The sequence below is a fragment of the Lissotriton helveticus genome, chromosome 5_1 (genome assembly GCF_964261635.1).
Source record: "Lissotriton helveticus chromosome 5_1, aLisHel1.1, whole genome shotgun sequence".
NCBI classification, from domain to species: Eukaryota; Metazoa; Chordata; class Amphibia; order Caudata; family Salamandridae; genus Lissotriton; species Lissotriton helveticus.
In genome coordinates this window covers 508,487,683-508,503,813 of record NC_136065.1, presented here as the reverse complement: position 1 = coordinate 508,503,813, position 16,131 = coordinate 508,487,683, and the positions used below count along the sequence as shown (strand labels likewise).

Here is a 16,131-nt window from a genome sequence, read left to right as displayed (position 1 = left end):
TCATACATTGGGGCAGCCGATCCACGGCGTCAAGTGTACAAATTGTAAATATTGATGAGTTATTATGGTTTATAGTTTCTATTGTTAACTATGAATTGTATTTATGTGGTTATGTTCGATTTGCACATTCCAATATGGCGCTCATGAAAATTTCATGAGCAGTCCTACCTCTCTTTCTCTGGAAACTTTCACGCTGCATTTTAAAAATGAGTCCGTGTACAACACTCGTGTTGACACATTGAGAAAGGGCTGGACCCGAAACGCGTCTGTAAGGACTATTAAATATTTTGGAAGACTGACAAACACCCCGTGAGTGCTGCTTTTTCTTTCCCGGCTGGGGAGGAGATTTTGAGCGATATATATATATATATATATATATATATATATATATATATATATATATATATATATATATATATATATACTGAAACAAAACAAAGTATCCAGGCCCGTTATAGTTAGGAAATATAATTTTAAAAAGCCTTAGAAATTCACTGGAAAAACCAAAGGTTCCAGGGACGATATAGGTAGGCTGACAGTTCACATTTTAGCTGAGCTACCTATAACTCAGGTCCCCGCAATGCACTGTGTTAGAATTGGGGGTCTCTGGTTGGCGCAGGTATGTACTTGCGACAAGCAGGGACCCTCTCCTCTAAGTCAGGGCGAAGTATTACCCTCTAAAAAGAATACCCTCTAGGTAGTGTGGCGCAAGCAGTCAAGGCTAATCTCTAGAGCACATAGGGTTAAACATTTGCAGTATCACACACAATAACCACCAACCCACCACACAATGACACCAGACTGTATTCTTGCAAAAATATATCTCCTTTATATATATGTACTTTCAGCAGGTTTGTAAATACAGTCTTGTGCAGTTTAAAATTGGTTCCAGTTACTCTTAATCAGGTTGCCACAGTTCTCAGTGTCAAATTTAGTTTGCTTTAGTAGTTCTTTGGGGGTCTGTGCGCTTCCTAGCGCCTCTGTACGCTTCTTAGCGGTGATGCGGGCCCGGCCTGCCAAAGCTCACGCTTCTCGCGTGAGATGCGTACTGCACGGCCGGGTCTAACTCTGAGTACGAGTCGTACTGCTGTGTGCGACTCTACCCGGAGGGTGCGCAGGCCACGTAGCGTGCCAGGGGCGCCTCGGGGGACTAAGAGCGGTGCGAGCCTCGCTGAAGGGGGTGGCTCGTACCGCGGCTCGGGTTTACACGCTGCGGGGCTCCAGAGGGACACAGAGCGGTGCGAGCTTTAATGGCAGGCGGCTCGCACCGCGCACGCACACAGTACCTTGGAGATCTTTGTAGGGTATGAAGGCGGCAATGCAGGGGTTGGCTCGAGGTCCCACGTCGCAGTGTCGTCCTTGGCTGATGCAAGCGACGGCTCGGTTCGGGAGGTCGGCGTTGCGGTGAGGGTCGGGTCAGTCGGGCAAAGCACCTCCGGTCCTGGAAAGAGGCGGCGGGGCCCCGGGCAGCAGAGTGAGGCACAAACAAGCCTCGATGAGCACAGGGGGGCTCCTTCTTCCCCCACGCCGCTGCTTCACACGAACGGCGGCGGCTGGGGCCTCAGGGCAACTTCTCCTTAGGAGCAGGCGGGCAAAAGGCAGAGTCCGGTCTTGCGGTGCAGTTCGCAGTTAGGCAGGCGACAGGCACGGTGCTGGGGCCAGCGAGGCTGGTCCTGGCGATGTTAGCTGGGGCCTGTCAGGTAGCAGATGCGTTGCTCGGCGGGACGGGGGTGCCAAGGGCCTCTCAGGGAGCGCAGTGATTCCTTCACAGCGCACTCAGCTTTTCCTTAGGAGGGTTTACCAGGCAGATGCAGATCTCACGGCAGCTTCTCTTTCCAGGGGGGGTAGCGCCCACTGTTCCTGGGGCGCAGTTCAGGGGGCAAGTTCCACAGCAAGCCCTTGGAGATTGTCAGATGCACAAGTAGGAAATAAAGCAAAGTTTCTTCTAGTCTTTCTTTTCCTCTCCTTCAGCAGCAAGGCACCAACCACAGGCCAGTCTCTCAGGATTAGAGACAGTACTTCTCCATGCAGCTTTTTCCAGGTCCTTCTCTTCAGGCAGAATTTCTTCTTGGCATCAACAGGATCTGATTTACAAGGAGCAGGGCTCCTACTTTTATACAGCATTTTCTTTGTTCTTGCAGGCCAGGGCTCTGCATAACTTCTTTCAGTCTCTGAGCACTTTGTTGGGTGTACTTCTGGTTTCTGCTTTCAGTGTGAGGGGCAGGCACATCAGACGCTCCACAGGGGGTGGAGCCAGCATTGTGTGGACAGGGGCAGCCAGGAGTACCTTGATGACAATGCTTCGTCCTTCCTGGGCCAGGTGCCGGCTGAGTCATCAGTCGCTTCACAGGGGGGGGGGGAAGCCAGCATTGTGGTGGCAGAGCACAGCCCTATTCAGAGTCCAGGGGCACTCCCACCTCCCACTAAGGTGTAATCCTTGCATTCACCACCTGTTATCCCCCAGCCCTGTCACTACCATAACCCAGACAGTCAGATACACATCCAAGCAGAGGCGGGCTGAAATGGTTAGGCAAGCGAATGCTAACTTTCTAAAAGTAGCATTTGCAAACACAGGATATTAAAATAAACTTTATTAAAAGAAGTATTTTAATATTTTGAGTTCAGGCATACTAAACCTTATTTTCTACCATGTTCCCTGAGCCTGCTGGGATTATAGTGTCATAATTCCAGCAGCCCATCTTGGCCTAAGAGAACAGGTAGCCTTGCAATAGTGAAAAACGAATTTGGCTGTAATTCACTATTAGGACATGCCACACACATCAGAGCATGTCCTACCTTACACTTACAATGCACCCTGCCCTTGGGCCTACCATAGGGGTGACTAATATGAAGTTAAGGGAAGGTTTAGGGGCTGGCAAGTGTGTGCACTTGCCCAGCCAGCATGACAGTACCAGACTGCACACAGGTTCTGCAAAGGCAGACCCTAGACACATTTTAAAAGGCTGCTTATGTGGGTGGCGCAACCACGCTGCAGGCCCACTAGCAGCATTGGTATTTACAAGCCCTGGCACTCCTGGTGCACTTTACTGGGGACTGACAGTAAATCCAATGAACCAATCAGGAACATCAATCACAGTTACACTTTACATAGGGAGCACTTGCACTGCGGCACGGATTGGCCGTGGCGCAGTGCCCTGAGCAGCGGACACCAGCGAAAACATCTGAGGCACATCAGCAAAAAGTGGAAGGGAAACTCACGCCAAGGTGCCAGGTCTAACACACTGCTTATGACCTCACATATTACATCACTCATGACATAGTCAGTGACATCACTCATGACATTGGAAATGACCTCACGGATGACATCACTGATCACATTATCCAGCTACTGTGAGTTTTTTTCATGAGGTTTGTGTTACATATTGGTTTAACTTTCTTTTGACAATTATTTCTGAAAAAAAACGCAGTTTCAAAAAATAACTTTCAGCATCTGAACTCACGAACACAACATAACTTCCAAACAAACACCAAACTATCCATTGGTACCAAAGCTCATGGGGAATCAAAAACTGCTGCAAAACTAGTGCAATGCACATTGTGTGACAAGACCCTCTCTAGGGGGACAAACCAAAAATATTAATGGGGACGACGTCCATCTTATATTATCTTGAAACCTATCATAGAAAACGTCTCCCAACTGGCAATTTACCAGAGGGAAGCTGGAGGACCATCTACATCAGTGGCAGCTGCAACAATACCCGAATAGAAAGTCCCATCAGAGATGCAGACTACTATAACAGATATGGCTCCAGAGTTTTCAAGAATGGCCACGTATTGCATGGAAGGTAGTATTGCTATAAGTGCTGGTGAGCAGTGTGTTACAGCTATTCGCAATGCTGCAAACAATCATACAAGCTAACTTTTTTTCACATTTTATATTTTTTGCACATTTCTCAGTGCACATTTTTCGAATTCCTTCTGTCCCAGTTGCCATTTTGTTACCATGAAAAATATATATACATTTATCTATCTTGAACATTCTTTAAGAGGAGTTCATAGTGGGCAGATTTGCGCAATGCACAATATGTCACAAGACATTGTCAGGGGGTACAAATAAAAAATATTCTTGCGGGACTAGATCCATGCTTTACCATCTTAAAACAAACCATAGAAATAGTGCAAAAGCAGCCAGAAGGCAATGCAAGGCAGAAGGACCCTCAACCTCAATAGCAGCCGCAACAATACCAGGGCAGAGTTCTAATTTTAACTTCACGATTTGGCTCCACAGTTTTCCTGGATGGCATCATACTGCATGGATTGTGGAGTCGTAGTGAGTGCTGGAGAGCAGCCCTTTTTGCAAAGAATCATAAATGTTGATTTGTTTTTATTTTTGGCCTTTCATACTTTTTCTACATTAGCAGGTATTTTATTATCTTACAAAATGGCTATCTAATATCTATGTGGTCTTCATTTTTATATTATCTTCTAATTTATTGTAACACTTCTTACATATAACTTACCATATGGACAAGTCAAAACATTCCTCTACAAATAAATACACAGATAACTTTTGCCAGTTAACATTATTTACTTTTTCACTTTTTAAATTCAAGTCATCAGTCTGTGTTTGAATCTTCTGGTGAGTGCGCTGACAACATATACAAATACACTTTGGTTTTTGAGACCACACTTTAAAATGTTTTAATCTCTCTTTTCAAAACTATCAAATGTAATATCTGTGTCCTGTTCTGCAGCTCCTCTTAACAACTCTTCATTTTCCCTAGATTCCTGCTCAGGACCAAAGAAACAAAACTGCAGATCATCAAAAACCTTTTCTACGTCTGCCAGAGTACCATCCAAAAGTATATTTTTAAGAAATTACTTTGTCCTCTTACCAATAACTTTTTTCGTTCACCACTTTTTCTTTATTTTGACCCTTTTGAGTCTCAGTTCTGCATAGATTATGTTCATTTTTCCTCAGTTTTTGTAGGCATTTTGTTGTAACTATGCAGATGTTCTTCTGTATAAAAAAAATCTATATTAAAAAAAATTCTAGTCAATGACCAATTACTTTAATACAAAAGCAGTTTTTATGTTATGTTTCAGTTTAAATCTACAAATGAACCTACCTTTATAACTACAAGCCCTTACTTCAATGTTCCAAACCCGAACCAAAACACAAAACTTAATTTATTAGTTACCTTTTAATATTATATCACCCTCTCCTACAACTCACCTGCGCCATATCTTAATTTCTCACTAATACACGCTAAAAGACCACTTTATACCTTATGTACTCAATTTTAAATAAATATCAACGAAAGTGTAAAAGTACATGTAGTGTCTCAATACTGTAAATTCAAAAACTCAATTTAATAAGCTATTTCTGTGCCTCTCTACCACTGTCACTGGTATATTTAGTGTTTCAGTACTTTTCTAATTAGATGTGTCAGATTTAAATTTTGAGAAACACTGCATATAAAAATCTGTACATTAATCTGTATCACAGCATAAAGCTCACTAATTCTTCTGAGTACATGCAAACAGTGTGTGACAGGTTATATGTATCATTCACCAGATGGTTCTAAAAGAGTACATATTCCTCACTGAAACTTGTAAATACATGTGTTTCTAGTTGAGTTCAAAAATACTCCTTGGATGATTGGAAGAGTGCATAGCTAGTGCCTAGTTGATTCTCGCTTTGAACACATTAGCATGAAACATGTCGACCACTTTATGTTAGAGTAGGTTCTTGCTTTCACGGACCTTAGAGCCTGATTAGGCAACCACTCTCTTTGTTTTTAGCAAGGTGGGTTACCACTTTAATAAAACTTTTTGGTGGACTACCCAACCTTTTTTAATATCACTTTACCACACATCTACACCACTCACCACTATTCCCTAGGGCCCTCACACCCACAGCACCATAAGGCAGGAACAAAAGATCCCCGCCAAAGAGCCCCATTATGGGTGCCCGTCGGGTATTGCACCGTCGACCCGACGAGGGGCAAGGCCATATGATGAAGCATGATACCTAGCTTGCTGGGTGTGTGAGGCCTCTAGTTCTGAATAGGAGGAACCCTCCTGTTTGCCTCCACTCACTTCTACCTTTCAACTGCCGCGTCCCAGGTCTGTGGACCCAGGGGAACTGTGCATTCCTTCTTTGACACTGTGCTATTAGGGCGCATGCACTGGACCCCGTTAAATAAAGCCCTACCTGTCTCTCTTTTTGTGTATAATATTAAATTATATTACATCATATGATAAAACATCCATTAGTAAATCAATCAGGTATAGGACATCAATGGAAATAATTATCAATTATCCATCATTGTTGCGTTAACCCCTCCTGTGCTCATGATGATGTCAGCTCGTCATGAGCCACGGCGCTCCGGTGCTCATGACGAGCTGAGCTCGTCATGACCGCGACCGTTAAATGGAACGCTCGCATGCTGGGCTGATTCCCTTGCTGTGCTGAGCGTTTCATTGGAAAGGGCGTGGTCATGATGAGCTCAGCTCGTCATGAGAACCGGAGCGCCGTGGCTCATGACAAGCTGACCTCGTCATGAGCACCGGGGCGCTATGCGCGCCCCCCAGCACAGCGGGGGAAACAGCCTCGCAGTGAAGGGGTTAATATGTTGAAAAATGTATCCCCAATGCATTTCGAGCCGCAGCACTTCTTCAGGGGGAATTTTCTACAAGAAACAAACGAAAATACATGTATCGGTGACCCAGGGGGGGGATGCATCAAATCCTATGCAGAATGGCGACTTATACCTTAATATATGCCGTGAAATGAACAGGTTGCATAAGTGATATAAATTAAAAGCACCGCAGGGCCCCCTTGGATCCAGGCCTGGATCCGGATCAGCGCCAGTTGACCTCATTACACATCCAACAGTGCCGATTCCACCAGCACCACGCCCGCAGCCGATGCCGGCTGGACCCCCAGCTAGTGTCAACCCCGGCTTCTGCCCCGATGTGAACACGGAGCCGGACCGGCATTGACCGACGCCGGATCCAGTGCCAATGGTTACTTTTGTCCCTGTGTTCCTCCCTGCCATTTTCAACCTGATTGGCAGCCAGAGGAGGGTGAGGAAGACTGGGAGGAGTCTAGTGACCCTTTAACAGACCAGTTAGATTACGATCCGAACTGGAGAGAGGAACTTGGGGATGCCAGTGGTCTGGACACCTCACCAGACCTAGGCCTGTTGTCTCCTCCTACCGTGGCTACTGAGGAGGGAGCGTCATACGCTCTCCACCTCGAGCTACCTAAGGTGGCAGTCAGGACTAACCTACTGACAGAGGTCCTTCAACCGGCAGCGAACTCTTCGGAGCCCCTGCTGCCTTTTAATGAGGCCCTCACGGACATCCTTTTGGGCACTTACTCCAGGCCCAACCCAGGGGCTCCTGTGGACAGGATGATTGCCCGACGCCCCCGGGCGACCCCACCTTCTGCTCCCAACACCCCACCCCTGAGAGCTTGGTGGTTCAAGCTTCAACTTCTATAGGCACCTTCCCTTACCGCATCACCGGATAGGGAATCCAAAAAGCTGGACCATCTTGGGAAGAACATTTTTCTTCTGCCAGTTTGGGACCTCGGTCAGTAAACACCATGGGCCAGATGTAGGTAATTCATATTTACCACCTCTTAAATACCGAATTTTACTGATTCGGTATTTAAGAAGTGGTAAATATGAAGGGGGGAGATGTAGGTATTTCCAGATGTGGAAATACCGAATCGTTAAGATTCGGTATTTACCGAATCTGGAAATACCGAATCGGTATTTCCTATTGATTCCTATGGGCTGTGAAGCCCATAGGAATCAATGGGCAATACCGATTCTGTAATTACAGAATCAGTAAATACCGATTTTAGCAAGGGTGCAGGGGGTGTCACTTTGACACCCTCTGGCACCCCTGTTTTAGGCTTGTGTGCCATGTGGCACACATACATGCCCTAAGGGCATGTATGTGTGCCACATGGCACAGGTGTACATGCACAGATGTGCATGTACACCTGCATCGGTATTTTACCATGCAATTGTATTGCATGGTAAAATACCGATTTTCAAAGCCCTGTGTCAATGTGCAACTTGGCACCTACATACCGAAAATGCATTTTCGGTAATTTTACCGACCAGTATATTTACCGATTCGGTAAAATTACCGAAAATGCCTGTTTTTTTCCCCCTACATCTCAAAATCCAATTACCGGTCGGTAACGGCCGAATACGGCCGTTACCGACCGGTAATTGGCCACCTACATCTGGCCCCATATGTCTGTTGGGTCGTTACTCCCACTCTGTGTAGGATAAGGTGGCGCAGGTGCTGCCTAAGTGCCCGGAGGAGGCCCGGGCCGTACTCTCCCGTGCAGTTGCCGAGGGGAGCGATGCAGCAGTTTACCATCTGCTGTGGGCTGGATACTGCCGACGCACTTGGCAGGACGATTTCCACATCAGTAGCCCTTCGATGCTATGCCTGGTTGTGTGTTACTGGTTTTTCTGGGGATGTCCAATCCACCTTTATGGACATGCCCTTTGATGGCTGTCGCCTTTTCGGCAACAAGGCAGACAGCGCCCTAGAGCGCTTTAAGGACTCTCGGGCTACGGCCAAGTCTTTGGGCCTCTCCACCACCCGCCCTGCACAGTCTGCTTTTTGCCCCTTCATGGTTACAGAAGCGGTGCCCCGTTACATCCCGCCGAGAGCTACAGGCCGGCACAGGCTGCACAGCCCCAGTGCAGCTGGGGACGTAGGAACCACTGTCGTGTTTGTGGGGGCCAGCGGCCGGGCCAGTCCACCACAACCCCCTCCGCAACAGCCTCCATACCCTCCTAATCTGACATTTCAGGGCCACCAAATGCCAGTGGGTGGCAGGATCCTCCATCACCTCCCCCACTGGTGACCCATCACGCCGGACAGGAGGGTTTTGCAAATAGCCCGAAGGGGCTATTCCCTCCCCTTCAAGACTACCCTAGCCTCCATGCCACCTCAGTACCATCGCATCTCAGAGGATCACTTAGCCCTTCTCCAACAGGAAGTTTCGGCACTCTTGGCCAAGGGTGCCATCGAGCGCGTTCCTGCCCCAGAATAGGTCATGGTTGCTATTCCCACTACTTTTTGGTACCCAAGAAGGACAAGGGCCTGGGTCCTATCTTGGATCTCAGGAACGTCAACCGCTTCCTCCAGAAGGAGAAGTTCAAAAAGGTTGAGGCTCGCTTAGGTCTTGTATGCCCTCGACCCTGGAGACAGGATGGTAGCGTTGGACTTGCAGGATGCTTACTTTCACATCCCTGTCCTGCCGGCCCACCGGCATTATCTGCGATTCACGGTAGGCCACGAGCACTTTCAGTTTACCGTGCTTCTCTTTGGCCTTACCAGTGCCCCTCAGGTGTTCACAAAAGTGATGGCGGTGGTCGGGGTTCTCCATCGACATGCTGAAGTCACACCTGACCCCCTCTCAGATGCTCCTCTTCATCCAAGCGGTTCTGGATACGTCACAGTTTCGGGTTTATCCTCCCGAACAGCGAGTCCAGGATATTCGGGCAATGATTCTGTTCTTTCAGCCTCTAGCCCGGGTTCCGGTCAGGATGACCCTGAGGCTGCAGGGCCTCATGGCCTCCTGCATCCAGCCAGTCGATCATGCCAGGTGGCATATGCGGGCTCTGCAGTAGGGCCTGAAGTTCCAGTGGGCGCAGCATCAGGGGAATCTGTCCGATTGCGTCCAGATCTCAGAGGGCACTGCATGTCAATTGCAATAGTGGCTAACGAACCAGGATTGGGTCAACGGCACATCCCTCTCCCTTCCCCAACCAGAATGCACAGTAGTGACAGACGCATCCCTTCTGGGATGGGGCGGCCACAAGGGAGAGGCGGAGATCAGAGACCTCTGGTCTCCGGCAGAGTCCGGGCTCGACATCAACCTTTTGGAGCTTCGGGCAATTTGTCTTGCACTCAAAGCATTCCTTCCCTCTGTCCTGGGAAGAATAGTGCAGGTGTTCACGGACAACACCACTGCCATGTGGTACTGCAACAAACGGGGAGGGTGGGGTCGTGAACCCTATGTCAAGAGGTCCTCCACCTCTGAACATGGCTGGAACATCAGGGCATATCCCTGGTGGTGCAACACCTGGCAGGTTCACTGAACGCCAGGGCGGACAAACTAAGCCTCAGGTGCTTGATGGATCACAAATGGAGTCTTCAGTCGGAGGTGGTGCAAGATCTCTTTCTACAGTGGGGAGAGCCTTGGTTAGATCTATTCGCCTCCGAAGAGAACACGCAATGTTAGCAATTCTGCGCATTGGAATTTCCAAGGTGGCACTTGCTAGGCAACCCTTTTCATCGCGAGTGGAGTTTGCCTTCTTCTATACGCCTTTCCGCCTATACCACTTCTGCCCAGAGTGCTAAAGAGGATCAAGCGCGACCGGGCCCAAGTCATTCTTGTGGCGCCAGATTGGGCATGAAGAGTCTGGTATCCCGAGCTGCTCAACATGGCCATCGATCCTCCGATCCGACTGCCTCTTTGGGAGGATCTTCTGTCAACAGCAGCAGGACACGGTCCTCCACCCGAACCTGTCCAGCCTCCACCTCCTTGCATGGAAATTGAGCGGTGGCAGTTGATGTCATTTGACCTGCCTCCCGTAGCCTGTGATGTAATCTTGACAGCCAGGTGTCCCTCCACTAAGACGGTATATGCCTGCAGATGGAATACATTTGTGGTATGGTGCACAGCAAAGGCTGTGGATGCCCTTTCTGCCTCTCTTTCTGAGGTTCTCTTGTTCCTCCTATCTTTGGCCCAGCAGGGCTCTGCTCTTGGCACTCTTAAGGGCTACCTCTTGGCCATTTCAGCCTTCCTCAGTCTCCCTGATCAGCCTTCTCTTTTCAATTCCCCAGTTGTAAATATATCGCTGAAGGCCATTACTCATCTGTTTCCTCCTGTTTCCTTCGCAATGCCCCAGTGGGACTTGAACTTGGTTCCAACATATCTTATGTGTGCTCCCATTGAGCCACTGCATAACTGTCCTCTCAGACTCCTCACTTTGAAAACTGATTTTCTGGTGGCCATCACCTCTGCATGCAGGATGAGTGGACTTCAAGATCTGTCTTCCAAGCCTCCCATTCTGGCTGTCCATCCGGACAAGGTCATCCCTATAACTAGGCCTTCCTTTCTTCCTAAGGTGGTTACTTCTTTCCACATTGGCCAAATGATCACTTTCCCACCTTCTTTCCACCTCCGCATCCTTCAAAAGAGGAAGGGAGGCTCCACCGTCTGGATCCAAAACGTGCACTTTCTTTCTACTTGGATTGCACCAAACAATTAAGGGTGGTCAACCACCTTTTTGTTGGTTATGTGGGCGCTAAGAAAGGTCAGGCCGTGCACAAACTGATAATCTCCAGGTGGGTTGTTAGGTGCATCAAAGCCTGCTATTGTTTGGTTACGAAGGAGCCTCCGTTGGGGATAACTGCCTATTCCACCAGGTCGACGGCAGCTACTACTGCTTTGGGACGTGGAGCCTCCTAAATGACATCTGTCAGGCAGCTACGTGGGCATCACTGCACACATTTACAAGACACTACTGCCTGGACCGCCAAGTCCGTAGAGACGGCTTCTTTGGCCGTTCTGTTCTACAGGACTTCCTGGCGTGAACTTGGTTTGCAACTCACCTCCAGGGTTGGTATTGCTGGGGTATCTATTCTATGGTAAGGAATCTATAACTAACTGTTTCTTTCAGATGAACAAGTTACTTACCTTCGATAACAATATATCTGTAATTAACATAGGTTAGTTATAGATTCCTTACCACCCCACCCATCCTCCCAGTTCTACGAACTGATTTCTAGGGTTAAGGATATCCTTTCAGGTTCCTAGTATTGTGCACCAGTGGTCGGTGTCTTGCATGGCTCTGCGCTTCTGGCATGGAAAGTCGTGTTCAGAACTGATGTCAGCGCGCGAGGGCGTCATCTATGTAGCTACCTTGGCGTCATCCCGGGAACCACGACGCCAACGATGGACGCTGAGTTCACCGACGCCACCTTCCGACGCACAGGGGTACTGTTGACGAAGAACTTTCCGGATCCAGTCTGACGCCTGGGGGTAATTCTAAGGTAAGGAATCTATAGCTAACCTATGTTTCTTACAGATATATTGTTACAGAAGGTAAGTAACTTGTTCTATTGGAGGTTAAGGAAACAAAGAAAAAGGGAGAAAAAGGAAAGGTAACAATGCTCCATAATCACCTCTGAGAATCAGTTTACATGGATCAGGTTGGTATCTTTTCATTTAAGCAACACAGCATTGTCCATGCGGGCTGTCTCATTGCGTCTGTCCAGCGCCATTGATCACTTAAGTCCTGTCCAGGAGGGTTGGGAGGGAGCACAGCCCCTCTCGTGCATCATTCCATTTGCCACAGACCTTATCCCATTTCCCGGGACAGTCTCTGTTAACATATACAGTTTTTTACCGCCACCATATTTGTGTCCAGGTCTTTTTCCCAGTCCTTGAGACTGGGGGCCCCAGTTGCACCCCATCCTTGAGCTATATTACGTTTGGCGATGACCAGCCCTAAAGTCATCCATATTTTCCCCATTCTCATAACATTTGATTTGTCCCATACATTCAGGAGACACCATTTTGGTGTTGGGGTAACAGTTTCGCTCCAGTCCTCATTCATCTTAGCTACTACTACCTCCCAATAGAGTTGTATCATTGGACATTCTCAAATAATGTGAAAAAATGTGCCTTTTTGATTACATGCGCGGCGACTGGTCTCAGTTTGTGCCCACCCATTTTGATCAATGTAGTTTGAGCGTAGTAGACCCGGTGTAGTACCTTGAGTTTTATCAGTCTGAACCCAGCCTTGATGGCAACCTCTTTAGGTGCAGCTAGCGCCTCTGCCCATTCGTCATCTAAGTCTCCTACGTTAAGTACCCATTTTCCCGTAGTTGTGAAAGTGTGTCAGGTAAATTATTTGTGAGTTTCCTGTATATGAGTGAGGTCGCTTTACAAGTCATATGGTCGTTAAGAAGTTGATCCTCGAGAGGGGAGCAGTCTGGCAGGCCGGCTCCAGCCGGTAGGCTAGCACCTTTGCCAGTATCTTGGTTTCAACAATGATTGATATGTGTCTTTACGAGGCACATTCTCCTGGGGGTTTCCCAGTTTTGTGGATAGCAATAATTTAGCAATTTGTTGATCTCTTGGAAGGATTGCCCAGTCCCCACTTTCCTCTAAAATCCCCAAGAGGTATGGAGCCAGTGTTGCGGTGTTAAGCTAGTATAGTTCTACTGGCAGGCCATTTGGTCCTAACGCCTTGCCTGTTTTCAAGTCTCAGATTGTCTGCATTATTTACTCTTGAGTCAGGTCTCCTTCAAGAAGAGTGCTGTCTTCAGTTGTAAGAACTGGGAATGGAATATCTCTCAGAAATTCACGACATTCTGCCGAGGTCGTGTATCTAGATGGGGAATAGAGTCCTGTGTAGTATGTGGCAAACTCCTCTGCTATTCCTTCTGTCTGTTATGTGCTCACCCTTGTTGGAATAAAGCCTGTGTACCCATTTCCTCGCTTTTTCTTTCTTGTCTAGCCAGGCCAGCAATCTACCGGCTTTATCCCCGATCTCATAAATACGATGGAGAGTCGCCCTTTGTTTCACCCTGGCTTCTTCTCTTGCAAGCCCACGATATTCCTACTCTTAAGGGCCAGTCTATGCATTATGTCTGCTTTGTCGGTATCAGTAAGCTGTGCCTCAAGCTGGTCTATGTCTCTTTCAATGGCTTCTATTTGTGCCCTCTTGTCCCTTTATTGCCCCACGACCAAGGAGACCCCTGTCCTCTGATGACGGGTTTGTAAGCTTCCCACAGTAGCGTTGCAGAGTCCGCAAGGCCCAATTTTCAGTGAAATATTGTTCTGTAGCTACCGTTAGTACCTTTCTGATAGTGGGGACTTTGAGGAACCACAGATTTAACTTCATGTGTTGGTGGTGGCTCAGTTTTGCTCCACCATATACTGCCCATATGGGTGCGTGATCTGAAATGGCTCTTGGCAAATGACTAATTGTTCGGTATGGTGGCAAGTATTGTGTCAATGTCAGGAGGTAATCAATTCTGGAGAGGGAGCCATGCGCTTCCAAATTGACCGTAAATTGTTGCTCCCTTGAGTGGTGGGTACGCCATATGCCAGTCAGGCCCATGGCGTTTATGAAGTCTCCCAACTGTGGCCGCCCCCCCCACCGGATATTTCTCGGAGGCCAGCAGTCAACAGGGTTGTCGAGGGTTAGATTAAAGTCATCCTCATGCATAGTGCCCCTTCAGGGAAGGTAAGTAGTATTTTACTTAATCCCATCAGGTTGGCTTCTTGGAGTTTTGGTGGCCAGTATATGCTGATAAGGTTAATGGGGACGCTTCCAACGTGCCGGCCACTACTACGTATCAGCCATGCTCATCCACTCGGAGGATGTGTTTTTGAAATGCAAGCAATTTTTTTTTTTATGAGTATCCCCACTCCCCGAGAACCGGATGTTAGCTAGCGTGTGTCAGCATTTTATATCCCCATCTGTCCAATGCTTTACTCTTGTTTTCGGTCATGTGCGTCTCTTGGAGGAAGACCACTCTAGGTGCATGCCATTTTATGTTGGAGTACGACCCCTCCTTTTATTTTGTTGCCCAGCCCATTAACAATCCAGGACAGAATTCGTAATTGCGCTGTATCTAGTGTGTCTGCCATGGTTCTTCGTTACTGTCATTTAAGCCAGTGTTGCCTTTTATTTCTATTTGTTGTGATAAGTTGTACCATTCGTGATGTGGTGATTTCCTTGTAACATTTTAAGTATAATAATAAAAACAGTGCCTATATCCCAACATTATCCCCCACCCTGCCTCCTTGCAAAACGAGCCTTGAACTGCCCATCACCGCAACTATGCAGGGCACCTTGCATCCCAAATAACAGATCAAACAACTGTGTAGAGGGAATCCACTGCCGCCTCTCCCTCATCCAACCTTAAGAGCTTCAGTCAGTTGTGCCCACCAGCTTTTGGTTTATGTCTATTGCAGAGTGTCCAGGTGCTGTTGGTCCAGGGGTAGCCTCCCTGGCTGCCTCGCCCGTTCATCCCACGCTGTTGGTCGCTGTTCTCTTCTCCCAAATTTTTGCCTTTCGCGTTGGTTCTGAGATGTGGATCCCGGGGCTCTTTTCCACCCCTCCAGCCTCTTCCAGGCCTAGTAAGCTGAGTCAAAGAACCAGGTTTTGTCCTCGGAAAACAAACTCAAGCGGGCCAGCAAGAGCATAGAGTATCTGATGTTTTTATCTCAAAGCACTTTTTTAACCTCCAGGAAGGAGAGTTGCATCCTCTGGACCTAAAGAGTAAAATCAGGGAATAATGTGATAGTGCATTGTCATGTTTCAGTATCAGGGCATTCCACGCAGTTTGCAGGATCACATCTCAAACCCAAAAGTTAAAGATTCGTGCAATGATAGGACGTGGGGGAGCCCCCTGCCGTGGACAGGCCCCCAGCAACCTATGCGCCCTCTCCACTGAAAAGAATTTAAATAGTCCTCGTGGTTGCAGGTTTATCAGTATTAAGTCTTCAACTAATAGGTCAGTCACAGGACCCTCCGATTTTTCTGGTATGCCAAGTATGCAGATGTTATTTATTTTTCAGCGTTCCTCTGCATCTTCTAGACACGCATACCAGTCTGCCATGGCAGACTCCAGGTCAGACACCTGGGCCTTGAGGGAGGTTGTTTTCACCTCTAGTGCTGCCGTAGTGGTCGCCACTTCCTTAACTTTGGCCCCTACATTACGTAAGTCGGCTTGGACTAGCATGAGTTACACGTTCATCGTGACGATTCTATTCTCCAGAGATGACTGCGCTCCCTGTATGGCTGTCATGACATCTCGAAGTGTTAGTGAGTCATCAGCGGTGGGATCGGCATTGCAGTTGGGGGTGGATCTGCTACTTCAACCAGGGCCAACACTTCTTATTGGATGCCAAGGGCTCTGTGTCGCCCCGCGGCCTGTTGGTGTTACAGTGAGCACCATTTGTCCTGCGTCAGCGACACTGTAAGATCCAGTCTTGGATCTGACGCTTTCAGTAGCAGATGTCCACCTACGCTCTCTCCATGGCCCGGTGTGGCCACCTTGGTTTCTCTAGCCGGTACTGCACTATAAGGGATGTATACC

General features: G+C 47.9%; 1 protein-coding gene across 1 annotated transcript in view; it reads left to right on the top strand.

The window, feature by feature from the left end:
• The window catches only part of RCN2 (reticulocalbin 2), a 248,102-nt gene extending 243,213 nt beyond the window's left edge, over window positions 1-4,889 (top strand). The window contains exon 8 of the mRNA XM_078642835.1: window positions 4,746-4,889. Within this exon, the coding sequence (XP_078498961.1) occupies window positions 4,746-4,835 (90 nt within the window). The 3' untranslated portion in view covers window positions 4,836-4,889. The remainder of the gene's footprint in view (window positions 1-4,745) is intronic.
• Window positions 4,890-16,131: the final 11,242 nt, after the last annotated feature.